The sequence below is a fragment of the Ovis aries genome, chromosome 10 (genome assembly GCF_016772045.2).
Source record: "Ovis aries strain OAR_USU_Benz2616 breed Rambouillet chromosome 10, ARS-UI_Ramb_v3.0, whole genome shotgun sequence".
Lineage (NCBI taxonomy): Eukaryota > Metazoa > Chordata > Mammalia > Artiodactyla > Bovidae > Ovis > Ovis aries.
The window spans coordinates 26,170,191-26,198,039 of record NC_056063.1 but is presented as its reverse complement, the minus strand read 5'-3'; the positions used below and the strand labels follow the sequence as shown (position 1 = coordinate 26,198,039).

The 27,849-nt window shown below is 36.4% G+C and overlaps 1 protein-coding gene across 8 annotated transcripts in view; it reads left to right on the top strand.

Moving 5' to 3' along the window:
- NBEA (neurobeachin) overlaps positions 1-27,849 on the top strand; it is a 666,092-nt gene that overhangs the window by 530,276 nt on the left and 107,967 nt on the right. For all 8 annotated transcript variants that reach the window (XM_060394443.1, XM_060394442.1, XM_060394441.1 and 5 more), the window contains 4 exons: positions 2,250-2,367; positions 2,690-2,792; positions 9,897-10,012; positions 24,371-24,483. In XM_060394443.1, coding sequence (XP_060250426.1) covers positions 2,250-2,367; positions 2,690-2,792; positions 9,897-10,012; positions 24,371-24,483 — 450 coding nt within the window. The remainder of the gene's footprint in view (positions 1-2,249; positions 2,368-2,689; positions 2,793-9,896; positions 10,013-24,370; positions 24,484-27,849) is intronic.

Below are 27,849 nucleotides of genomic sequence, written 5' to 3'. Positions count from 1 at the left end.
TTCTCCATCTTTGGCTGCAAAGAATATAATCAATCTAATTTCAATGTTGACCATCTGGTGATGTCCATGTGTAGAGTCTTCTCTTGTGTTGTTGAAAGAGGGTGTTTGCTATGACCAGTGTGCTCTCTTGGTAAAACTCTATTTGCCTTTGCCCTGCTTCATTCCATATTCCACGGCCAAATTTGCCTGTTACTCCAGGTGTTTCTTGACTTCCTACTCTTGCATTCCAGTCCCCTATAATGAAAAGGACATCTTTTTTGGCTGTTAGTTCTATAAGGTCTTGTAGGTCTTCCTAGAACTGTTCAACTTCAGCCTCTTCAGCGTTACTGGTTGGGGCATAGACTTGGATTACTGCGATATTGAATGGTTTGCCTTGGAAACGAACAGAGATCATTCTTAGATTGCATCCAATTACTGCATTTCGGATTTTTTTGTTGACCATGATGGCTACTCCATTTCTTCTTCTAAGGGAATCCTGCCCATAGTAGTAGATAAAATGGTCATCTGAGTTACATTCACCCATTCCAGTCCATTTTAGTTTGCTGATTCCTAGAATGTCGACATTCACTCTTGCCATCTCCTGTTTGACCACTTCCAATTTGCCTTGATTCATGGACCTAACATTCCAGGTTCCTATGCAATATTGCTCGTTACAACATCGGACCTTTCTTCTATCACCGGTCACATCCACAACTGGGTATTGTTTTTGCCTTGGCTCCATCCCTTCATTATTTCTGGACTTATTTCTCCACTGATCTCCAGTAGCATATTGGGCACCTACTGACCTGGGGAGTTCCTCTTTCAGTATCTTATCATTTTGCCTTTTCATACTGTTCATAGGGTTCTCAAGGCAAGAATACTGAAGTGGTTTGCCATTCCCTTCTCCAGTGGACCACATTCTGTCAGAACTCTCCACCATGACCCGCCCATCTTGGTGTATTAGTGTATGTATATACACACACTGATATATATATATTATATATATATATATATATAAAGTAATATATAATATATGCAGACATAAAATCACCCATCCTCCTGGCATACCACTTTTAGTATAAAGGTGCCATCATAACTTTCATGGAAAGATCTCTTCTTATTTCTGAGATTATACGCATTTTGTTGTTATTCAGTCACTAAGTTGTATCTGACTCTCTGTGAGCCCATGGACTGCAGAATGCCAGACTTTCCTGTCCTTCTCTGTCTCTGTTAGCTCCAAAAATGCATTTATTGCAGATTTGACTGCAGCAGAATAATCAAATGTGAACTTATCTGTATCATGAAATAAGAAGTCCACATATGGATAATTGCTAAGAATGTTTCAGCAACTTAGTATTAGGGTCAAACTCGCTGGGATTACCTTGGCCTTACTCTAATTGCTACACAGTTGCTTCTACAGTTTCTGCCATTACATCTCCATTCAAGTAAGGAGGAGATAGAAATGTGCCAGCTACATATGACTCCTTTTATCAGCTTTTCTGGAGTATCCCCAAATGACTGGTTTCATTCTCATTAGCCGGTTCTGGGTCACATGTCCTTACTTATAGTTGCAAGGGAATTCGGAGAAAGCAAAGAATGAGTTTATCATCACTATCTTCCATCAAAGTCAGACAAATTCTGTCCTCGGGAACAAATTCAGGCCATTGTTGCAAATAAAGTTTTATTGGAACAGAGTCATGCCCATCTACTTACGCATTATCTGGGACTGCTCATACCACAATGGCAAAGTTGAATAGCTGTGAGAAGGACAGGTGGCCTGCAAGTCCTAAAAATTTTTGCTGTTTCACCTTTTCCAGAAATGTTCATTGACCTCAGGCTTAGACCAATCATGAACCCTTGCTTGGGGTTGACCACTTTGAGGGCTAAATGGTCTTCCATTAAGCAAGGAAGAAGGAGGAAAAATGACATTGGAAAAGTACCAACCATATATATCCAGCCATCTGGTCTAACCAATCATATATAAGACCACCAAGGCATAACACATTTTCTGTTTTGTCACAGGGTCACCTTGAACTTACAAGTTTTCTGTTCCTTTGTTCCTTCATTTCTACATGAGCCAGGTACAAAAATTTAGAAAGGTAGAAATTTTGTAAATATACAGAATCAAATGGTTGACAGTATTGTAATACATCATGAATTCAGGAAGATAACCCCTAATTTACTGACTTTTATACAGCACTAAAGTATCAGACTAAGTCTGAGACACATATTCCACTGACTGACACTTCCCTTCAAACTGTTTATTTTAGGTCCTTGCATACACTGAGGGACTTCATGGAAAATGGATGTTCAGCGAGATACGAGCTGTATTTTCAAGACGTTATCTTCTACAAAATACTGCTTTGGAAGTATTTATGGCAAACCGAAGTAAGTCTCCTTAAATATTTTGAAAAAAAATGTGCTGCTCATATTTGAATGTTAATGATTAACATGATATCATACTGACTTGATTTTTTGCATTGTATTTCTTTCTTTTATATGCTGCTGCTAATGCAAAAATAAAAATTAAAAAAAGAATGTATTTGTTTGAAAATGTTAATCCTAGGATAAACTTATAAGGAAATCTAATTTCTATGAAGATTCATTACCTTTACAAATAAATCATGAAAGGCACTTGAAAAATGATTTTTGAAATTGATGGTTAGCTCTCCTGTGGTTTTCTAAATCATGTTTTTTCTTTTTGCCACAGCTTCAGTTATGTTTAATTTCCCTGATCAAGCAACAGTAAAAAAAGTCGTCTATAGCTTACCTCGGGTTGGAGTAGGGACCAGCTATGGTTTGCCACAAGCCAGGTAATTATATCATATTACACATTATCTATGGTTGGCTAACATATTTCCATCTAAATACAACAAAAATCTGAGTAGAGTTATGCCCTTGTAATTATTTTGAAAACCTAGGAATTGTCTTCCTCTGCAGGTCATTTGTAGGGAAAGAGATTATGAAAACAGTTATTTTAAGAATGGCAGAATGGGGCATAATTTTATTTAAATGACAAAGTAAGAAAGTTGATTGCGTCTTATAGTAAGCATGTTAAGACATTTTTGCTGAAGATCTTACCAAAAGCCTCATGATGTTTGTGGTTAATTGTGTAATAACATATAGTTTTTTATAAATGTTGTGTAAAAAGACTTCTTCATTACAGTAATAAAACTCTTAGGGTTTATTGAGATTAATAGTCATTCATTATGGTGTGGTTATAATCATTTCCTGAATCTTTCATCTTTGTATTTTAAATGTATTATTTTGAATTTTTACTTAGTCAAAGATACTACTCTGTATAGAAAACATGGTCAGTAATTATGTGTGTCACTCATATCAATTAGTTGGTTTTGGCTGCAAGTAACTGAAGAACTGACTAAAAGTGGTTTAACCAATAGGGTTTTGGTTGTGGGCGGTTTGTTTTATGAAAGAGGTGGAATTAAAAAGAAGTTGCCAGGGGATCCCCTGGTGGCTCAGTGGTAAAGAATCCACCTGCCAGTATAGAAGGCACAGATTCGATCCCTGATCCAGGAAGACCCCACAGGCCATGGAGCAACTAACCCCGTGCACGACGACTGCTGAGCCTGTGCTCTGGAGCCTGTGAGCCGTACCTGCTGAGCCTGTGTGCTGCAACTGCTGAAGTCTGCGTGCCTAGAGCCTGTGCTCTGCACCAAGAGAAGGCAACACAGTGAGAAGCCCACAAACCACATCTGGAGAGCAGTCCCCACACACAACTAGAGAAAAGCAACAGGGAAGACCCGGTACAGCCAAAAATAAATATATATGTAAATAAAAATGTAGAACATAAGAAAAGGAGTTGCCAGTATTGGCTCAGAGGTTCAGTAATGTCAGGACTCTAAGTTGGCTTCGTGTTCACAAAATAACCACTACTGCTCCGAATAACACATCTTCATACAACTGCATTCAAGTACGAGAAGGACGCAAAGGACTTCTTGAAATTCTATGTTTTAGAATGGACTATATTTAGAAGTCCCTTTGGCCAGAATGGAGTCACCTTCCTGCCCTAAAACAATCACTGAACACTGAATGTGAAGCCAAATCATCCCCTACAAGTCAAGGAAAAATATACCTCTGAACTCCCTGCCACTTCCTATCTGAAAAAAATACACTTTCTGTTGTTAAGGAAGAAAGAGAATAATCGGCTTTGGGCAGACAAGCAACAGTGTCTTCCGTGTAGATCATTAAGTGCCTGGGAGTTATTCCAGAGCACTGCATGCATGGAAAGGAAAACCAATCTTTGTCTATCTTCCCCTTAAATAGGCTACAGACATTTAAAAGATAGGAACTGTGTCTTATTTATCTTTTAATCTACAATACCTAGTACACTACCTAATTGCAAAGGTGCTTTTAAGTGCTACTCAACTAGAGTTACCCTACGTTACAAAGTCTCAATTCTCATATTAAGCTTATAGTGTAAAACCAGTTCACAGACATGTATGCACATGCTCAGGATATTTGCTATTTTGAACAACAAAATTCACTTAAGACATTCGTAGACGATGAAGTACTTATATAAAATACAGGTCAAAAGACAAATGCATTTAATCTAGCAAAAAAAAATGAAATTAGTTTTGCAAGGCTTATTCTTACTGAATCTAAGCTGACTCTTAGTAATCATTACTTCCTTTCACAAGTACCTACAAATTGTTTAATCATCAAGTCAAGGATTTTCCCAGGAATTGACATTAAGAACTCACAAATAGGCCTAACCCTTTCCTTTTAAAGAATAATCATCTGCCTCCTGACATATTTCTCAATGACCATGATTCTTCAAAGATTACCAGTAGAGTTTTCTGAGTTCTTTTGGTATTCTTCTACTTGTCAGGACCTGAAATCATTTAAAACAACCAGAAACTCTTTTACTATATTCCTTATTTCTTATGAGTATAATTTTCCTTTCAACCACATTTAGTCTCAGATTTATGGAATGCTATTCTTCTTGATGGAAAAACTGGAAACAAAACATGTTTAGTAACTTTGGAAATTCTATCTTAAGACACTTTTTTGTTGCCCCCTTTGTGTTCCCCCCAAAGACTCAACTCATTAAGTTTCCCAATAAAATACTCATAAGTTCAATTTTCTTTATTTCCTGTGATATTTAGCCTTGGAGGTAGCAGATTGAGGTTGGCGGAACATTGAATTTAGGCTCAGACCTGCCGCTTACTGGCTGGGTAACAAGGATAGGGTCTGATCTGATTGTAGGAACTCAGTACATATATGTTGAAAGAATGAATAACATTAAACAAGAAGACTGAAGTTCTCATCTGCTATAAACCAGGCATAGTATTTTGTGAAAGACATTTCAACAATTGTCCTGAGACCATAAAATGAATGCACTTTGTGGACTGTGAACACACATATACACTATACACATGCATATGGGCATGCACACATAGATACAGATGGTAGGTAGGTGAGGAGGTAGGTAGCTGGGTGTATATAGATATACACACAGACACCTACGAAGAGTGTATGATATGTAAGATCCTATTACATTTAGAAAATTGTCAAAGGGAAGGGATGATGTCTGACCCCTACAAATAGAAGTCTTCCAGCTGAGAGTATCTTGGTAAAATCACCAAGGGATCCATTCTTTACTTTGTTTCTTTGACATCAGGTTTTGTCAGTTTAAAGCAGAGTCTATCAAACGCTTCACGGGCTTCCCTGGTGGCTCAGATGGTAAAGCGTCTGATTGCAACACAGGCGACCCAGGTTCAATCCCTGGGTCAGGAAGCCCCTGGAGAAGGAAATGGCAACCCACTCCCGTACTCTTGCCTAGAAAATTCCATGGACTGAGGAGCCTGGTAGGCTACAGTCCATGGGATCGCAAAAGAGTTGGACACGACTGAGTGACTTCACTTTCACTTATCAAACGCTAGGGAATATACCCTAAACTAAGCCCAAAGGAGACTGCTTTAGAAGTAAACAGACAAAAATGATCAAACTCAAAGCAGGTATACTGCCAGAAAATCAACTTCATGTATCACTTAGGCCACTTCTTGGGCAAGCCCACCAAAGAGATCACATTGCAAAGATTTAGAACAAAAGGAATGTTTCCATAAAGCTAGCAGAAAAGACCATGATTCTGGGAAAGATTGAAGGCAGGAGGAGAAAGGGACGACAGAGGATGAGAGGGTTGGATGGCTTCACTGACTCGATGGACATGAGTTTAAGCAAGCTCCAGGAGTTGGTGATGGACAGGGAGGCCTGGCATGCTGCAGTCCATGGGTCACAAAGAGTTGGATATGACTGAACTGAACTGAGCAGAGCCTAATGAACACCCTTTTAGTTTACATGCATGTCTCATTTGCTGAGCACTTTCCAACTCCCAGGGACTATACTTTGTGTTCAAGTTTATAAGCATTAGTTTTTAGCTTATAAACAGCAGACATTTATTTCTGCCGGTTCTAGAGGATAGAAAGTCCAGGATCACTAGCAGATTTGGTGTCTGCTGATCGCCCAACTCCAGGTTCATAGATGATCATCCTGTCTACATGTCCTCACTTGGCAGAGGGGCACTCAGCCCTTAATTCTTAAAACCATGTGAATTCTTAATGGATTTTTTTTTAACTTTTTTCTTTCTTTCTTTTTTTTTTTTTTTTTGCCATACCTGTGGCATGAGGGATATTAAGTTCCTCCACCAGTGACCAAATGGTTGCCCCTTGATGCAGCAGCATGGAGCCTTAACCACCAGATGGACAAGGAAGTTCCTTCATGGAGTTCTTATCCATGTTACAGATATGAAGTTTTTGGTTTAGATAAGTTACTTATTTTGCCCAAGGTCATAGCCACTCTCTTAATTTCTATTTGGTGTCATCTATCAAAGTGGTCCACATTGGTCAAAAGAGCAATACCCTTATCCCATGCGTAATGATAGAAAAATACTGACAAAGAATTTGTCCGTTTTCTAGACTCCATACTGATTGTCATTATTTGGTTAATGTATTGCTATTTTCAATTCAGACGGTCATTATAATCAATAAATTTTGAGTGTAGTTAGATTCTTTACTGATTAAGAATCTACCTCATTGCATATATAGTTAATGATTTTAAATGGTCACCATTTGTTATAGTACTTAGTATTTTTTTCCAGAAGGCAATTTTATCTTCTTCTTATTCCCCAGTTGTAAAAGGATTTTTTGTAGCCCAATATGTACCAACTATACTCATTCAAATGTCTAAATGTTTATAGGATATTTTTAATAGCCCTATTGATTTACTGTTTATCATTTTGCTGCTTCTTATGATTGAACTTATATATTTATTTTTTGAATTTCATCTCTCTTTAGCCATTATGTTTTTGAGGGATAGAAATCCAATAACCCAAGTCATTTGGTTTATACTTTATTTAGATCCCACTCTAGTTCAAGTATTGTTAAATGCTAAGGACATAACAGTATGTATAACATAGTTCCTGCTCTCAGCGAGTTTATAGTAGAAAAGAGAGAGCAGTAAACAGGAAAAACTGGTCCTTTCCATGAACTTGCTAATAATAATCTGATTTTCTAAATTCATTTTGTATGCCTGTATTTTTCTTCACAACTACATGCTCTAAGAATGACATGATAACCTTCTCCCACGAGTCTCATTATTTATCCTTATCACAATTTGTTTGGTCATGGTTTTTGAGTGTTTTTGGTGCTCAGGATTATTTCCATATCAGCAGCTTTCTTCTTAAATTTTCTAGGTTTAAAATGTCAACAAATAAATTTACAACTTTATTCTATGCTTTGCTTTTAGCAGACTAAGCATGCTGCTGGTAAGAATTTTAGTCAGATTAGCAAGAATATGATTACAATAGTAATCCAGTGAAAGCTGGACTAAGCACATAATTATAACAGTGACAAATACAAATTGGGTCAATATAGTTTATTAATTGATAATTCAGAAAATATTTTAGCATGTTGCTATGATAAATCCAGAATCAAGGCTAAAATTTATAACATAAATAATTGTGTCAGTGAGAGTATCTGGCCTGGAAAATTTTTGAATAGTGGTGCTAGAATGGCTTAAAATCTGGAAGCCCTTTTAGTAGCCCTGTGAAAATCATATTGCCAGTTAATTGAAAAGTGTGCTAAGATATAGTATTTAAGTATGCAATATATATTCCCCTGACCATTGCAATTAGAATTCTATAGTTCTTATGGAATCCTTAGGATCTATTATCTCAGGTATATATAACTAGGAAAGCTCCAAAAATGTTAACATGTGACCAAGCTGCTGCAAAATATTAACATTTTAAGCATTGAGTTAGACATAATTATTTTTTAAATTCTTAATTCAAATTTTAATTTGACACACCGAGTTTATTCCCATTCTTCCTTCCTCCTTACTTTTCTTCAACCCCTGTATCTTGGGTTTCTCTGGTGGCTCAGTGGTAAGAAATCCGCCTGCCAATGCAGGAGACACAGGTTCAGTCCCTGGGTTGGGAAGATCCCCTGGAGAAGGAAATGGCAACACACTCCAGTATTCTTGCCTGGGAAATCCCATGAACAGAACTTGGCTGACTACAGTCCATGGGGTCGAAAAAGATTGGACATGACTTAGCAACCAAGAGGCTTAGCTCTTGGCATGGTTATTAAGATCTCATGTGAGTGTAAACATGATAATAAAACATGGAAGATAAAAATAGTCTTAGGTCCACAGCTCCCACCATGGAGCCCTAAGATATCACAGTGAACTCTCAGGCCTACTGCAGGGCGTTTTATGTTTTTTTAGGGAAATACAGCAACATCTATCAAATGCTGCATGAACTCAGCTCAACTTAGTTCTAATCTTCAACATTTGATGGCACTGCATTCTTGTATTCTTTTTGATGACATCTTAGCTTTCTGAAACTAATTTTCAGGGGTTGCTGTGGTTTAAAAAAGGAACAGGCACTTCATGAAAATTCATGTGGGATAGGAAATGAAAATGGTAGTGTCAGGTATGATTCCCAGGTTTAAGAAGCTGTACAGTGCCCAACAGGTGTGCACTGCACCCCTTTAGTAAGTAATTGGGTTATTTAAGAAGGAAATAAAATACTATTTTTCTTTCAGTTTTTGAATATTGTATTCTCAGATAGCTACTAAGTTGTTATGGCTCAAGTGTTAAGTTATTTAGACCTAACTACTCAATAAAGAGAACTGTTAGATGTTTCTCTTGAGACACTGAAGGTGGCAAGGTGGCACAAATTCAAAACGTTTGGGCACTTCTTTGTTAAGTGGTGATTGTTTTAGAAACTCAGCCTTATCATGCTTTCACAAAATCAGTCAGCTTTTAGAGAAACACATGCCTTCAAAGGTTCATAATTTACACATATTCTCCTGACTTACTCTCTTAAGATATTCCTAAGTTCCTTCTTCTATTCCTATATTTTCAAAGATATTCCTATATTTTCAAAATTCTCAGTTGTTTGCTTTTGACCTTCTAGAGGATTATGTGTCATGTGGTTAGAGGCTGTGCTCATGTGCACACGCTGTGGGGAGACAGGCTTAAAAAGTTCAGTGGGGTCATTATTATATAAGGTTTGAGTCAAATGCTTATAAGCTGCTACCTGACCATCTACCTAGCATCTTAGCATGGGGTAGGTTTGCTGTGTTGTTTAAAAGCTACTTTGACTGATTTTGAGTACAGTTTCGCCTTTTTTGTTCTTGTTGACTTGTAAAATATCCATTTGGAGCAATGTTATACAAATAGGTGCTTTCATATTGATTTATTCTAAGTAAATATGTGTATCTTCTCTGTAATAGATTTTTTCAAATATTGCTAATTCTACAACTGAAACGTTTTTTGTAATTTATCTAAGAAGGATAAACCATACGTCGAATTATATCCAATCCATATATTAGTTATTATTTGACTTTTAAAGGTTATGAGTTTAAAGAAACTGTTATAATTTGCTTAATTGCTAGGAGGATATCACTGGCCACTCCTCGACAGCTTTATAAATCTTCCAACATGACTCAGCGCTGGCAAAGAAGGGAAATTTCAAACTTCGAATATTTGATGTTTCTTAATACTATAGCAGGTAAGACATCTCATTCTTTAATCTCACAATATGTTTATGTTCATCAAAATCCTCGATAATGTGACTTGATGGAATACATTGTTCTCCTTGGAATTCAAATACAGCGTCAGAATAAATATTGAAGCACTCATATTAAATTGCTATCAGAAACTATACAAGCTAGCACTAAGGTTTAGTTGCATTTTATTGTGGAAGGAGCTTTTCCTTACTCTCCTTCAGCCATTTCCTTTGCTGACAGCTTTGTCTGAAGGTTTATTAGAGTCAACAAACCATTGCCAGAGAGTGTCTGGAAATAATAATGGGAAAATGTAATTTCACTACTTTGTCATTCTCATCAGTAGCAGCTAGACAGGAGAATAACAACAGGATTCTGCCTAGTACAGATGTCACCTGGATTGTGGCATGGTTGGGTTACAACATGTTTTATTCCTTAAAATCTTCAAATGAGAATATAAAATCAGATCGCATTTCTGAATGATGAGTAACTGCCATCAACTTTAGCAATACCATGCTTGTAAATTAAGAGAGGGTAGTGCTGAATCAGTGGTCATCAGTGGCTGAGTATGTCTATGAGATTTAAGTACCTCTTTCTTTTTTTTAAGTTAGGCTCCAAAACCCTTATTCAAGGCCTTTGAATTACAAAGAGTTTGCTTCTGTAAATCAGGCTCTACAAAAACTTTTATTTTATAATAAGATAAATTTATGTAACTATGCAGTGCATATGTATATGATTATTCTTTTTTATGAATGAATGCTCAGAACTGTGGATTTAGAGCCCTGTTCTCTGAATCACTGCTTAAAAGGATAACTGTGTAGTATAGCGCTTTTATAATCTATTATATATGTATGAATATGAACACTATAGTCTTATATTAAATATGGATGATATAGATATGTATTAAATAGACAAAATAACTCAATTTGTTGACATAAAGTGATAAAAAGTTGTTTAAAATGGTTTTGCATTTTAATCATTTACTACATATTATAGTATTAATGCCTTTGCAAAATAGGATGTTAGAGGTACAACCAAAGAATGGTTGTATTACATATATTAATTTTTATTGTATACTTTATACACACATATCCATTATATAGGTATATCTTCATTACATATTTATATATACTCACATAATAGTCTATACAATGTATATATCTTAAAAAAACCTATTTACTTACTCCAAAATAAAGGAAATATGTTTACTATTTAATTAATACATACTATATACATACAGAGAGTATAATGAACTTAAACATCTGAAATGTAAAGAACCTAATTTCATTAGTATATTTAGGTAAACAGCATGATGTAACATAAGTATCATTGCCAAAGTGAAAAAGGATAGAATATCAAATCTTCCAACCTCCTGTCTTAGACCATAGGTGAAATTTCAAGTTTTAACTTTATCTTGGACTTTAAATCTTTTGGTAGGCATGTTTGATATTTCTTTGCATATGTTTTAACAACTGATATGTTTAGTCATATATCATCTTGTCTTATACTATTGCTTGTAATATTTTCTTGCTTTCCCCACTGTTTTGTTTTTCTTTGGCCACTTAAATGAATTTCTGCCTATTTTTTTAGAGATTTATAACATAAGCTTTTTAAATCAGTCCTATGCAAAATAAGAACTTTCACTCAATGTACTTCTTATTCATTGCTTATCTTTGTCAATATAATTTGCTACCAGAATCCATATTATTATGAAACACTTGTTTTTGGAGTCCATATATTTTTGCATATTAAGAATGGTTTGACTTTTTATTAAAATCTTCTCATTATTACAGTATATTGTTTTCAGCTACATGGATCTTTGGGGCTTCCCTGGTAAAGAATCCTCCTGCAATGCAGGAGACCCAGGTTTGATCCCTGAGTCAGGAAGATCCCCTAGAGAAGTAAATGGCAATCCGCTCCAGTACTCTTGCCGGGAGAATTCCATGGACGGAGGACCCTGTTGGACTACAGTCCATGGTGTCACAAAGAGTCAGACACAACTGAGCAACTTTCACTTTTCACATGGATCTTTACCTGATTTTTCAGGATAAAGTTCTTTTTTTTTTCCCTCTGCAGTATTCTTCCATATTCCCTGTGTTTGGTTTCTATATTATCTATCCTTCAAAGATCTGTCAAAACTCGTGATCTGTCATGTGTCATAGATAAGCATATGACTTTTCCCCCTTGATTCTGGTACCTTATTGGAGCTTTTGGAATTAAAACTGGAAGACGTGGTGGTATGCCTCACTCCTAGTTCAGTTTCCAGTGGAGCTGGCATTTTTCCTAGAAGGTTTTGCTGTTCTAAAATGGAATTCTCTCTGCCTGTCCTCTGGATGGAGTGTTATCTAGTTGGTTATGTTAAAGGACACATCTAGTCTCCATCCCTTCTCACTGCCTTTTACTTATGTCAGCTACATTTCCCAAAGTGTGGTGCACAGTTCCACCTGTAACCACTACCTACTTCATGCCTGTTGCTTTCTGGCAGTTTCTCTAACTCTAGAAGAATTGCAGTCTTGATAGAGATAACATCATGATCTGGTCTAAAAGCTTCCCTGACCAGTATGAAGTGAAAGTGTTAGTCGCTCAGTGGTCTCCAACTCTTTGTGACCCCATGGACTCTAGCCCTCCAGGCACCTCTGTCTGTGGAATCTCCCAGACAAGAATACTGGGGTGGGTTGCCATTGCCTTCTCCAAGGAATCTTCCCAACCCATGGATCAAACTCAGGCCTCCTGCACTGCAGGCAGACTCTTTACTGTCTGAGCCACCAGGGAAGCCCACCCTGAGCAGTATAGACAGAGGTCTTCTTTCTGGTTGAGACAGTCTTTGGGTTTCTGAGCCAGGACACACAGATAGTAAGGGGAATTGGAGTGTCTTCTTAACTTCTTTTGAATAATTGGGGTCTGTTTTATTTGGTGACATTAAAAATGTATAGACCACAGTGTTAGTCAGTGTTAGTCACTCAGTTGTGCCCGGCTCTTCGCGATCCCATGAACTGCAGCCCACAGGCAAGGATACTGGAGTGGGTTGCCATTTCCTTCTGCAGGGGGTCTTCCCAACCCAGGGATTGAACCCGGGTCTCCTGCACTACAGGCAGATTCTTTACTGACTGAGCTACAAGGGAAGCCTCAGGTGTTTTTTGAAAGAACGTATTGGATATTTTCCTTAATATGATTATAACTAAACATTAAAGTCTGTCTATTGTAGACAATAGAGTAAAAAGAAGTATAAAGCGGGTGAAGAGTCTCCCTGCAATATGGGAGACCCAGGTTCAATCTCTGGGTTGGGAAGGTCCCCTTGCAAAGGAAATGGCTACCCACTCCAGTATTTTTGCCTGGAGGATCCCCATGGACAGAGGAGCCTAGTAGACTATAGTCTATGGGGTCGTGACGAGTTGGACACAACTGAGCAACTTCATATTTACATTTGGGAATCAGAGCATTGCAACTAGTCAGGTGAATGAAATATACATAAGGGAGCATTTTAAGACAGCTGATGGTTAAGTGTTGAATAAGTGCTGTAAATAGTGAATGGTGCAAGAGCTAAGCAGACCAGGTGAATTTTAAGGATGTGTTTGGGGAGGAAAAAAAAAAAAAGAAAGAACAGAGCTTTACAAATTTCTGCCAGTTGAATATGTGATATGTGTTCAGTAGACATGAGTATCACAGCTTGGCTACTACTGGAGCTATTGGTTATCAGCCAGACTATAAAGAGCCTAAAACTAGGAGTCAGTATAGTTTCATAGTAGAAGGCAATGCAATATGAAATTTTAGAAAAATTAAACTGATAGCTATATTTCACATGAATCAGGAATCAGATTCCTTAACGTTAGGAAGAGCTATTAGGAGAGGCTTTAGGACTCTAGATATGAAATCGACTTGTTCATCATTTTAACAGTTACTGAACACTTCTACTATGTGGCATGTACTGTGTTTGGTACTAACACTTCAGAGGAGAGCACTGCATGGTTTCTGCCTTTGAAGGGGTCATGGTATGCTCAGGAAAACAGATATGTATACCAGCAATTCCAGAAAAAAGTAATACTTATTATAATGAGAAAATATACAAAGCTATTGGGCTTTCCTGGTAGCTCAGCTGGTAAAGAACCCACCTGCAATGCAGGAGACCCCGGTTTGATTCCTGGGTCAGGAAGATCCACTGGAGAAGGGATAGGCTACCCACTCCAGCATTATCAGGCTTCCCTTATGGCTCAACTGGTAAAGAATTCGCCTGCATTGTGGGGGACCTGGGTTCGATCCCTGGATTGGGAAGATACCCTGGAGAAGGGAACGGCTACCCACTCCAGTATTCTGGTTGCAAAGTCAGATGCGACTTTCACTTTCATTTGAAGTCTTAAATCCAGAAGGCAATACACTTACAGGAAAAGTTTCTTGTAGTCTTTTCATAGGCTTCTCTCATAGGCAACATTTAAGTTAAAAATTGAAATAGAAATAAGAATTCACTAGAAAGTAAAGCAGAAGTCATTCCAAGAAAAAAGAAAATGTGGGCTCAAAAATTGGATTACAGTTGTTGTAACAAGTATGGCAGGGAAAAAAAGTAAATAATTTAATGCACAGTGTCATTATACAGAAAGTAGAAGTCACTGTAATATACTCTAGTTTGCTGCTGCTGCTGCTGCTGCTAAGTCGCTTCAGTCGTGTCCGACTCTGTGCGACCCCATAGACAGCAGCCTACCAGGCTCCCCCGTCCCTGGGATTCTCCAGGCAAGAACACTGGAGTAGGTTGCCATTTCCTTCTCCAATGCACGAAAGTGGAAAGTGGAAGTGAAGTCACTCAGTTGTGTCCGACCCTCAGTGACCCCATGGACTGCAGCCTTCCAGGCTCCTCCACCCATGGGATTTTCCAGGCAAGAGTACTGGAGTGGGGTGCCATTGCCTTCTCCGTACTCTAGTTTAGTTGTTTACAAAGTAGGTCCCCGCCCAGCAGTATTAATATCACCTGGGAACTTAGAGACGCAAAGTTTCATATTCCTTCTCAAACAAACAGAGTCAGAAACTTGAAGTCAGGCCCAGCACTCTGCATTGCAGGGAGCCTTCTAGGTGGTTCTTATGCTTAAAGTTTGACCATGATTGGTCTAACCGTTTAAGATCTAATTATCAAAATAAGATTTACATATGAAAGCATATAGAACATACAAGAAAGCATGCAGTCAAGTGTCATTAACTGTAATAAAAATTTAGAGAAGTGAGAGATTAATATGACCTAGTCTAATCAAGGGAAGCCTCATAGAAAAGATGGGCTTTGAATGTATTCTAAGGATTTTGTCATACATAGACAATTATGTGGATAAAATGAACCTTCATATAAGAGTAGAATGACAACCTGAAAAAGTTATAAAATACATGCAGAGGTACTCACCCTGCATGTATTCCTGCAAGTTCTTCCTTTGCAAAACTTCGTCTTGAAGTTCTAAGTAGAGGAGCCAGTTTATATTGAGCACCAGCATTAGTTAAGCCGAAGAACTGATGCTTTTGAACTGTGGTGTTGGAGAAGACTCTTGATAGTCCTTTGGACTGCAAGGAGATCAAACCTAAAGGATCAAATCCTAAAGGAAATCAGTCCTGAATATTCATCAGTCCTGAAAGGACAGATGCTGAAGCTGAAACTCCAATACTTTGGCCATCTGATGCGAAGAACTGACTTCTTGGAAAAGACCCTGATGCTGGGAAAGATTGAAGGCAGGAGAACGGGACAACAGAGGATGAGATGGTTGGATGGCATCACTGACTCGATGGACATAAGTTTGAGCAAGCTCCAGGATTTGGTGATGGACAGGGAGGCCTGGCATGCTGCAGTCCATGGGGTCACAAAGAGTTGGACGTGACTGAACTGAACTGAACCAGCCTTAAAGAGTTGGGTGATGCTTTTATAAAGAAGCTTCACCAAAGCCACTATTGAGTACTTGATTAGGAAGCAGCTAGAATTACCTATTTTCCTGAATTGTGAAGAATATCATATATATCCATTCATCTCTTCTTTTTTTTTAATTTTTTAATTTTAATTTTACTTTATTTTACTTTACAATACTGTATTGGTTTTGCCATACATTGACATGAATCCACCACGGGTGTACATCATCTCTTAATGGAACACTTTTCACAGTTCTTTAAAGGCAGGACTCTAAAGGATCCTAGAATAAAGGGAACTATAAAGATGTTAAACTGTACCAGGACCACTTTTACTAACACAGTTCTACTAAATAATCATGTTGTTTCATTGCACAGTTTTAGGGATATAGTTATTGTTCAATAAATACTTAAGTCAATTGATTGAAACTTTAGATTTATCAGTGTTCTTACTGACACATTATATTTAATTTCCTGGGTAACCCAAAGGCAACAAATGGTTGGCTTATATTTTATCATAGTCTTCTTTAAACATTTCTTTAATTACTCTTAATATCAAGATTCAGGTAAAATATTTTTATTATTTCTTTGTTAAGTCTTATTATTTCTTTTTTAAACACTTCTTTAATATTAAAAGCAGCATTCAGAAAAAAATGGTAAAAGTTAATGTTTATTGAGACATTTATAATGTTGCAAACACTGTTTCCTTCTAAGTGTTTTCCATTAAGTGTTTTCCTTAGTGTTTCCACTAAGTGGTTCTAAGTGTTTTAGGTGTATTTACTCATTTAGTCCTAACAATAGCCCTGGTCCTTAACCCCATTTCACCAATGAGGAGATGAGGTACAGAGAAGTAAATAACTTGTCCACGTCACAGAACTAATTAGTGAAGTCGGGATTCTAATATAGGTGGTTTAGCTGTAGAGCATCATTCAACTTCTGTACCACACTGTCTCAGGATATTCATGGTGCTGTGCAATTTTTACCTCATCAGCCTTAATCCATAGCTACTTTTAAGACTGAAAAAAAATTAATGATTCTTCAGTTCAGTTCAGTCGCTCAGTCGTGTCCGACTCTCTGCGACCCCACGAATCACAGCATGCCAGGCCTCCCTGTCCATCACTTTTAATTCGTATTTCATCAAAAGAACTTCTGACATTTATTTACCATCATGACTTTTGTCCATAGGGATATGCTAGCAATAGATCTGGGCCTTGAATTATTATCTCTAATGTAGACCCTGGTTCATGTTCAGTTGGGTCTCAGATCCAGAGAAACAAACTCTGAGACAGAAATGTGCAGGAAGTTTATTGGAGAGTATCCTTGGGATCAGTGTCTGTAGGGGAGTGAGGAAAGTAGAACAGAGCAGGAGAACTTGAGCCCCAGAGTAACTGCAGGAAAGGCCTCAGCAGGTCCCACAGGAAACCAGAAGCTGGGATACCTTTCAGAGATGTCTTGCTCTGAGGCAAGGTGGCCAGGCCTTTGTTACCTACAGTTAGCAGTCAGTGGATGGAGACTCCTGGGAAGGACATAGAACCTTGGGTGAGAGGGCTTTCTTCTGATGATAATGACTCCCGGGGAATGCCGCCAGCCACGACATGACAGGAGCCACACAGTCACCAACCCCACATCCAGGATGGAGTGGTTCTCAGAGTCACCTGGAGGGCTTGCTGAAACACAGGTTTTGATTCAGTAGGTTTAGGGTGGGGCTTAAAAGTTTGTATTTCTAATAAGTCCCCAGGTGATCCTGATGCCACTGCTCCAGTGTCCACATTTAGAGAACCGCCATGTTACACCTATATTCTTACAATATACCTTACAGTATACCTTACAATAATTGTCTTAATCTCCTGTAGCATTCACACCTTCTCTGGCACTATCTGTCCTATGAATGTTGGCACTTCAAGTAATGTGCCCTTAACATTTTATGTCTGTATCACTTCTTTCCAATAAGATTATGAAGTCAAAGTTTTGCTCTATAAACTCTCATCAAATTGAGCTGATTTAATGTTCATACCCTGTGTTTGCATGATTTTATAATCTATTATGTGAATGTACTAGAATCGCTGGATGAGGGATTCTTTAATTTCCTGGATCAGACAGAAGAGTTACAGAATAGAAACCGAGTGAGAAGATGAAACAACTCTTTCTGGCTTCAAGTTTTTTAAATTATGGGTCAATGTGACTTAATAAATCCACATGTTCTGTAAGAAATATTCTAGTAATTCTCCTATAATCTCAGATTTACCATTTATCTCCATAACGTTAACATGAAATGTGAATTACATTTTATGACTCATTTCTTGCTGTCCGTTTCTTGAGGTCTCTCATACTTGGACAATTTGTCTTTTCTCCTTCGTAGATTCTTTTAAAGATAAGACTAAAGCAGACAGAAGCAGTGTCCTAGTATTAATACAGTATGTAGATTGTTAGACCCTCATGTGACATATGTGTATATATATATATATATATACAATTGCATATAAATAGTTTATATATGTGCATTTTGTAAAAATACTTCACATAGTAAAAGAAGCTTATCAAATATTCAAAAAACATACTGTTTTGAAAAGTCACCTAGAGGCCTGCAAATGTTTTCATGGCCTTTATTTTGTTATATTTATAAATTTAACAAATATACTATAGAAAAATGGAAATATAGAAAATTATAATTTAAAATATAATTTTAAAATTTAATAATAAACTTAATTTAAAATTTTTAACATTTAATTTAAATAATTTAAAAATTTTATCAGTCCTAAGTCTAGCCATAAATATCATATTTAAGATTTTGGTGATTTTTCTGTGTGTGGTAATCTTTAGGAATCTGCTACACCTAAAGGTTTACATTCTATTCTTCCCATCTCATTAAATAGTATTTGAAAGCATAATCTTTAAAACTACATGAAAGTCTAGCATAGAACTGTTCTAAAATTTAACTATTTTGAAACAACAGGGTTTTTTTAATTTTTAAAGAACATTAATTTCCAAAGAAATTTAAAGAAATTAATTTTTAAAGAACAAAGCTAGTGGAGGTGATGAAATACCAGTTGAGCTATTTCAAATCCTGAAAGATGATGCTATGAAAGTGCTGCACTCAATATGCCAGCAAATTTGGAAAACTCAGCAGTGGCCACAGGACTGGAAAAGGTCAGTTTTCATCCCAATCCCAAAGAAAGGCAATGCCAAAGAATGCTCAAAGTACCGAACAATTGCACTCAACTCACACGCTAGTAAAGTAATGCTCAAAATTCTCCAAGCCAGGCTTCAGCAATACATGAACTGTGAACTTCCTGATGTTCAAGCTGATTTTAGAAAAGGCAGAGGAACCAGAGATCAAATTGCCAACATCCGCTGGATCATGGGAAAAGCAAGAGAGTTCCAGAAAAACATCTATTTCTGCTTTATTGACTATGCCAAAGCCTTTGACTGTGTGGATCACAAGAAACTGTGGAAAATTCTGAAAGAGATGGGAATACCAGACCACCCGGCCTGCCTCTTGAGAAACCCGTATGCAGGTCAGGAAGCAACAGTTAGAACTGGACATGGAATAACAGACTGGTTCCAAATAGGAAAAGGAGTATGCCAAGGCTGTATATTGTCACCCTGCTTATCTAACTTATACGCAGAGTACATCATAAGAAACGCTGGGCTGGAAGAAGCACAAGCTGGAATCAAGATTGCTGGGAGAAATATCAGTGACCTCGGATATGCAAATGACACCACCCTTATGGCAGAAAGTGAAGAAGAGCTAAAGAGCCTCTTGATGAAAGTGAAAGAGGAGAGTGAAAAAGTTAGCTTAACGCTCAACATTCAGAAAACTAAGATCATGGCATCCAGTCCCATCACTTCATGGGAAATAGATGGGGGAAGAGTGGAAACAGTGGCTGACTTGATTTTTCTGGGCTCCAAAATCACTGCAGATGGTGACTGCAGCCATGAAACTAAAAGACGCTTACTCCTTGGAAAGAAAGTTATGACCAACCTAGATAGCATATTCAAAAGCAGAGACATTACTTTGCCAACAAAAGTCCATCTAGTCAAGGCTATGGTTTTTCTAGCGGTCATGTATGGATGTGAGAGTTGGACTATAAAGAAAGCTGAGCACCGAAGAATTGATGCTTTTAAACTTTGATGTTGGGGAAGACTCTTGAGAGTTCCTTGGACTGCAAGGAGATCAGCCAGTCCATCCTAGAGATCAGTCCTGGGTATTTATTTGTAGGACTGATGCTGAAGCTGAAACTCCAGTCCTTTGGCCACCTGATGTGAAGAGCTGACTTATTTGAAAAAACCCTGATGCTGGGAAAGATTGAGGGCAGGAGGATAAAGGGACAACCGAGGATGAGATGGTTGGATGGCATCACCTACTCGATGGACATGGGTTTGGGTGGACTCCGGGAGTTGGTGATGGACAGAGAGGCCTGGTGTACTGCAATTCATGGGGTTGCAATAAGTCGGACACGACTGAGCAACTGAACTGAAAGAACATTAAGTTTTGGAAGAGTTTCAGTGATGCTTAGAGTTTGACTAAAAATGTGAGTTCAACCTCTAACTTCCAGAGTTGACCTAAGTTCTCTTTATTGTGCTTCAAAAGATACAGCCTGTGCCTCATTTTGTACTTTATTAGATAAGACTATGAACAAGGAGTTAAAATCTGGCATTGAAAAAAAAATAGAATAACTGCTAACATAGCTTCATGTGAATGATCCCGTTAGGTTTGGAAGGTTTCTTAAAAAGCTTTCTGAGTTGTTTTTTATATGATCAGCTAATGAATTCAGCACAACTTCCTCAACCCCAACCTTTTTCTCCTGTTTAGCATTTTCCACTTTTTTACTCTGTGATGTACAAGCCCTCCCTGGTTAATTATGTATATATTTAGCTACTGCATGTGTTAGGCTTATTATTGTCATCTAATTAGATGTAACTTGAACTGCTTGCTTCTAGAAAAATCATTAAAAATTCTTTCCTAATGACCTAGAGATGACAAAATGTCTGTAAAGTGTGAAGAAGCAGACAAGCACAGGAACATCGCTCTTAAAGAGTGTTAATCCAGATGCTGCAATCATCTAATTAAACAATATTTTGCTGTCATTAACATTTTCACCAAGGAATTGCAGTTATAATTTCTTTGTCAGCTGTCTCTAGATCACTTTACCTTCAAAACTAAAGTGCCATATAAAAACATTAAATTGGATGGTTTAATTAAAAGTTTTTTTTTTAAGTGAAGAAATGTATCTAGTGTTTCTGAGATCTCATTTACTGTGCTTCACTTTTATTGTTTGAGTAGATTAGTATCATAAGCTTATGATATTTAATATTCGTCTTCCAAGATAAGTCTTTATAAGCATAGTTAGTACAAAAAAAAAAAAAGCTTTTCACTTATTACTACTGGGAAAAGAAAGGAACCCTACCAATTACAGCACAAGGTTATTTACTAAATTCCAATTATCCAAAAAAATTCATAAATACCTATGTTTACCAGAACCTAACAGGTATTACTTTGAAAATATTTCACTTTTATGGTTAATTTTGTAAACAGCAGTTGTTGTTTTGTTCCATTTCACAAAGATGTCTAGTAAAATAATTAAAAATAATAATGCTAATTTGTGGCTAAAACTTATAAATGGAAAATACCAGAGTACCAACTTCATCCATGAGGGTTTTAAATACATGAGTTTTTAATTAAAATCAAGAATACGTATTTACTGTCTATGTTGCAAAGCTTTTATGTGGAGATTTTTATATAAAAAGATTTGAATGTAACTGTCAGAACAGCTATTTATATTGTTTATTGTATTTATTAGATTTAAAATGGCTTTAGTAATTTAAAACTTACCAAAGCATTTATTTTTAAAGAATCTTCCAAAGATTATTAAAAGTGAATTACAAAAAATGCAGGACAGGTTAAGTATGGTGAGTTGTGACTGTTGGCAGCCATCAATTTGTGTGTGTGTGGTAAAGAGTATACTTTCTTTTTAAAAATTTTTCTCTAAAAATAGCATTATGTCTTTTATTAGAAAATCATTTCTAGAAAAAGCCAGTGTCTTCAAGTATGGTCTCTATTTTTATGCTGTTTGTGCTTAAACAATACATTTAAGTACTGAGTTAATGTAAATTGGCATTTTATTTATTTTATTTTGACAGTTTTTCCTTCTTATGAAATGTCATCAGAAATTTTTAAAAAATATAACTTTCAGCTGTTCATTTATTTATATAAGTAATATGTTACATAAATAACATCAAATTAATCTCGGAAAATACACATATATTGGAAGACCTCGCTTTCATTAAAATCTATAGATTTTTAAGGAGAATGGTAACTGAAAGAATGGCAGAGCACTAAATATGCCAGGGAGAGATAGCTCTGCCCAGCCAGGCTAGATGCCCTGTGTATGTACAAGCGTAGAAAACACCCCTGGGAGTCATCGGGGTCCTAGGTTAACATGAACGTGAACTCTCAGTAATAATATTAAATTTTAGAATTTCACACTGTGTATCTTAAAGTGACTGCTTTAGAAGAATGTCTCCATATTCTGCTAAAGAAAAACTTTAATTAAAGGTTCCAAATTCTTGTTTACTCTCATCACTGTTATTCATCACAATAGAGTTGCAAAGCATGAAGTAAGCACATTCATTGGCTGCCAGTATGCCCTTCTAGTGGTTTAACATGCATGCTCATGAGGCCATTCTCTCTCTTGTGCACTTCTGTGCCTTTACACAGTCCTTATCCTGCAGTTTCCATTCTTTATTTGGCTTATGTTTGTTCATCTTTTAAAATCTAGCTCACTTTATCCCATTTTTATCACATATATATTCATTCCTTCAACAGATATCCATCAGACAAACAGAATATTCAACAAACAGAGTTTTGCTTTTTATTTTTAAAGTTCAAACCCTACATTTTGGAGTTTACAGGACTAGTGGAGAAGCAGACAAATATTAGCTGTAATACATCTGCAACAGTGCTATGGCAGAGAACAAAGAGGAAATCCCAACATTACTCTCATCTCGTTTCAGGAAATGCAAAGTAGGAGTGACATTCTGCCTTCTTTCAATTGCCTTCATATATGATAAACACCTACATTAATTTATGCATTTAAAACAATAGGTATTTTTGTTGTAAGATGCAGAGATTCGCATAAGAACAGATAAAACAATCACCCAATAAAATGTTTACTCAGTAAATTAATTAATTTGATTTCAGGCTTATAATTGTTAACAGATTTAGTTCTTCCTCAGATTATGTGGTTTTTTTTTTCTATTTCACAATCAATGACCAATTGCTACAAGAGTAGGTATCATTTCATGTCAGTTCTCGAAGACAGATAAGAAAATGTATGTATATGTATGCTACTGTTTTACTAATATGGTGTGTGCAACAAGGTGTACAAGATGAAATCCTTATCACTAATATCAGGGAAATGGATGTTTTTTATGGGTTTGAATGGAAATCTAGAAAGTCATATGTTCAATTCATATCATATTTTTATAAGAAACAATCTTGTCCAACAAAAGTTGTCTTTGGACCCTGTTTCCTTAATCATGTTTCTCTTAATTTCGTCTGATCATTTGTAATTTCAGCATCAGTTTATCAGGGTGAGCCTGTGCTGTGCTCTCCCTAAGTTTTCCACAGCCCCACAGGCTTCAGTATCCTACCCCCGAAAAATTATTATGTCTAAAACTAAAAAACAAACAGGAAAAAATATCCAGCTAGCATTCAGCAGCTCTTGCTAAACTGAAACAACATAATAGGAAAAGAAAATTTGTGAGCTTAAGGAAGTGAAAAAAAACGTGCTTGACATCTGCCCCATTGCTTTTCCATACTGACTTCAGTGCACTTCCATTAACTTGAAAATTCTCTACTTTGATTGTCAAGAGAAGCACAATGTAGTATTCAGTGTGCTGGCAATAGAATTTTGAGAGATATACTCGGTATAATAGAATACCATCACATGATCTGCAAATAGGCAGGCCAGCTGGTGACCTCCTCCACGATCACTTTCAGGGAACTTGGCCTACAAGGCTCTGCTTCCAAGGTGACAGTAGCATCTTCATCATTTACAGCTGGAAAGAGATGGAACATCGAGCATCCAAGTGCCAAGTTGCAATTCACCAAGCCTGGAGGTGCTGATATCAATTGTGTCACATTCTGTTGATTAGAACTTAAGCCCCATAGCCATAGCTACTCATAAGGGAGCCTAAGAAACATGGTCTAGCCTAGGAAGAAGAGAGATGGATTATGACGGATAGCTAGCAATCACTTCAAGTTATCTTACAAAAAAGTAATTCTCGTTAGTTACTTCTAAATTAATTATTATTGAGTGACTTCACTTGAAACACATCATTATAAGTGCTTTTGATTAAATAAAGACATAGTTCAATAAACAAAAGAGTTACTTTTCTTCTGCAATGCAATACTTGCCTCATTGATTATAAAGACAGTCAACACTTTCCTAAGCAGTTAGTGTATACAGATTTTCATGTCTCTCTTTCTTTACTAGGACGGACATACAATGATCTGAACCAATACCCTGTGTTTCCATGGGTATTAACAAACTATGAATCAGAAGAGCTGGATTTGACTCTTCCGGGAAACTTCAGGGATCTATCAAAGGTAACTTTTAAATACATAGAAGTCAATTTTCTTCGTAAGGCTATATTCTAAAAACATTTCTACCAGAGTATGTATGTTCAATTAGTGTTGTAAGAAAGGTAAAGTTGAATATCTCCTCTTTTTGTACTCAGCATCTAAATTTCATCAATCCTTAGCATAGGAGTTAAGCTATAAGAAGTTAAATTAGTACTAGTATAGACAAAATGAAATGGCTATTTGAGAAATAGCATATGTAAGGAGAGGTTGTTCTGATATTCTAGGTTTTAATGGTTCAGGCCAGAGACTTCAAATTAGTACAAAATATGACCAATAATTTATGTGATATATTTCTTAGATGATAAGACATGTTATCTTAACTGTAGTACATACATACATTGGAGAGTAGCTTTATAAGGATAAAGAAAGTAGGACACAATAATTTATCAAGGATCTGTTAAGATAAAAGAGAGACGATTTGTCCCAAAAATAGCAAGAAAAAATACATAATGGATGATAAGAATAAAAAGCCAATTTTTGGTTCGTTCACCTCATTTGCTGAGACGAAACTTAATGTGGGATATGAAACTCTTTGAAATTCAGTGAAGAACTAGGTACTCAGCCCCAAAAGCTTCTCTCTAGCCTCAGCTAGTGTCAGAGCCAGGCCATAGAGTTTAGATAGTTTAGCTATTTTAAGCCTCAGCTCATCCACTCTGGATTTTCTGTCTTCCTTAGTTGTCTAGTTTAGTATTCCACAACAGCATGAAAGGCGTATGTGCATATGTGTATACTTTTGGTTTTGGCAGGGAGAGGGTTAAGGAGCTCATGAAAAAGTGTAGCATAAGCCCTGCAAGGCAGGAAAGTGAGCAATATAACCAATTTAAGTTTAATCTCGCAGTTTTTAACTGAGCACACCTTCTCTTGCCTTTTTTTCTTGCCTTTGAAAATTAGATCCACATAAGTTGAAGTTCTCTATGTCACTGCTTACAGTTGTGGGAGCTGAAGCCATTCTCTTTGCCTCCGTAGCTCCATTTGTAATATGAGAATAAGTCCTACTTCATACAGTTGTGAAGGTCAAATGACATGTGCATTTAAAGAATGTAACATAGTACTTGGATCATAGAAGCACTTCATGAATATGAGCTATTATTACATATGGAATGTTTCTTAGCCTGTGGCTGAAGGCTGTGTACTAATTTTTCCATGTTATCTGCCCTTCACTCTCTAGTTCTTATATTTTATAGGATTTCCTATCAAACTTGCTAGCTCATTGCTGATTTTAGCTGTGCTGTTATAGGTACTCCAGAGACCTAAGGGATCAGTTAGCCAGCATCTTATTGAGAGTCACATAGCTGGTAGAAAAGTGCTAGCAATTGAATTTCAATATGGCTACAGATGTAATAATTTTTCCATTGTGATTGCACTGAACAAAAATCTTTAATCACTTACTGTGTGCAAATAAGTATTCAGACTCAGGCAGAATTCATAAGGCCTGCCCTTCAGAAGCAAATCTGATTATTGATTATCTGAATGATAAAATCATTTTCTGTAAAATTAAATAAGAATGTACTGTATTTTATAGGGAAATACATGAGAGGCAGTAAATAGAGGTTAGGAACAAGAACTCTGTAGCTAGACTGCCTGGCAGATACTAATTCTGCCACTTACTGGCTTTGAGTCTTTAGACAACTATTTCACTTCTCTTTTCCTCAGTTTCCTCACTTGTATAATGCAGTAATAATAGGGTTGTTGTTGAATTGATAAGTGTAAAAATACTGAGAGCACCTGGGGTATAAATATAATATAGTAAATCATTGATATATACTTTGAGTTATCTTTCAAGTTTCATATAAGGATGATAAATATACACTGTTACATCCTTATTGGAATTAGGATGTTTGAATGGTATGCATTTTTGACATGAATTTCTAATATTGAGGTATAATCTTTAGATGTAAAACAAGACCAAACTAACTTATAAATGTGGAGGTGGAAACTGTTAAATTAGTTCTTTAACAAAATCTTACTAACATGTGTTTTATTTAACATTAATTCAATAGTCGTTATGTATTAGACACTATGTGTGTGTATATATATGTACACACACAGTAAAATGTATAGTGTAGATTCTCATATAGCATCTTACATGAGAATTCCTCTCATGTAGTTTCCTATATAATATAGTTCATTCTTATTTAATTTTACAGAAAATGATTTTATCATTCAGATAGTCATATAGCATATTACATAGTGTTGTAACCTTATGAGTTAACTACTACTATAGGTATTTTAGATTATTTTTAGCAAAGGGAAGAAAACCCTTTTTTTTTTTTTTAATCAACTGGGATATTATGATGAAAGGAGGCTTACAGACCAAAGTTCCTCTCTTTCCTCCATTTACATGTCCATTCTTTCAGTCATTAATTCAAGAAACACCACACACACTTACTGTATGTATGTTAAGCCCTGTCCTAGGTGAAGGAGTGTACAGGAGTCAGTAAAGACGTATCTTAGCTATCTTGGAGAGACTCCAGTCCAGAGCTGAGAGGAAGACTCAGACAGTTACCAGAAATCTGGGAATCCAGCCTTATGGCAGTAGGTATAGTATGGGCTGGAACAGACTGAAAAAGGCAAGCTCAAGTATACTAAGACATTTGGACTCAAAGGTTCTTGAAACATTATCCCAACCAAAGAAAATATAGCCTTCATCTTGATTAATATGGATGAGATAAGGTATATGGTAAAATATTTGCTGGTAATTATAGATTTTTAGTTTATTCTTATAGAAAAGATAAGTTAAATGAGAAAATCACAATTTCTAAAGTAACTAGAATATGTAAACATTCTTCAAGTTTTTAAAGATGATTTATTTAACCTGTATGCCTTTTTCCAGAACTTTTCCTTTTGTGACCCACATGTGCTCTCCTAATTTTATTTAGTGTTAGATAAATAAAAGAGGTAAACAGACAACCTAAACAAATTAGGCGACATGAACACTGACTGCTTTTGCAAACATAGAGTCCTTCATATTGTGAAGTTTTGAACCCATGGTTCTTAAAAGATAGATCACTTTTTCTTCAAATTCTACTATGTTCCATTCTTTAGCAGTTTGTTCTTTACATTCTGTCAAAATAACATGATAGGAAAATGGTAGCAAATTAAAACCTTGATCTGTTAATAAATTATTCTTACATTCTTTCCCATGCTTAATTGAATTTCTTAATAGGAACTTCTTACAAATGGGCTAGAAACTGAAAACCATCCTGTATAAAAATCATTAATAAATAAGATTTTAGTGTATGAAAATATATCATATTATATGCCTAATGGGAAAATGATATTTGAAGTATAATATAACTGGAAAGAAAAACTTCAAATGATGCAATATTA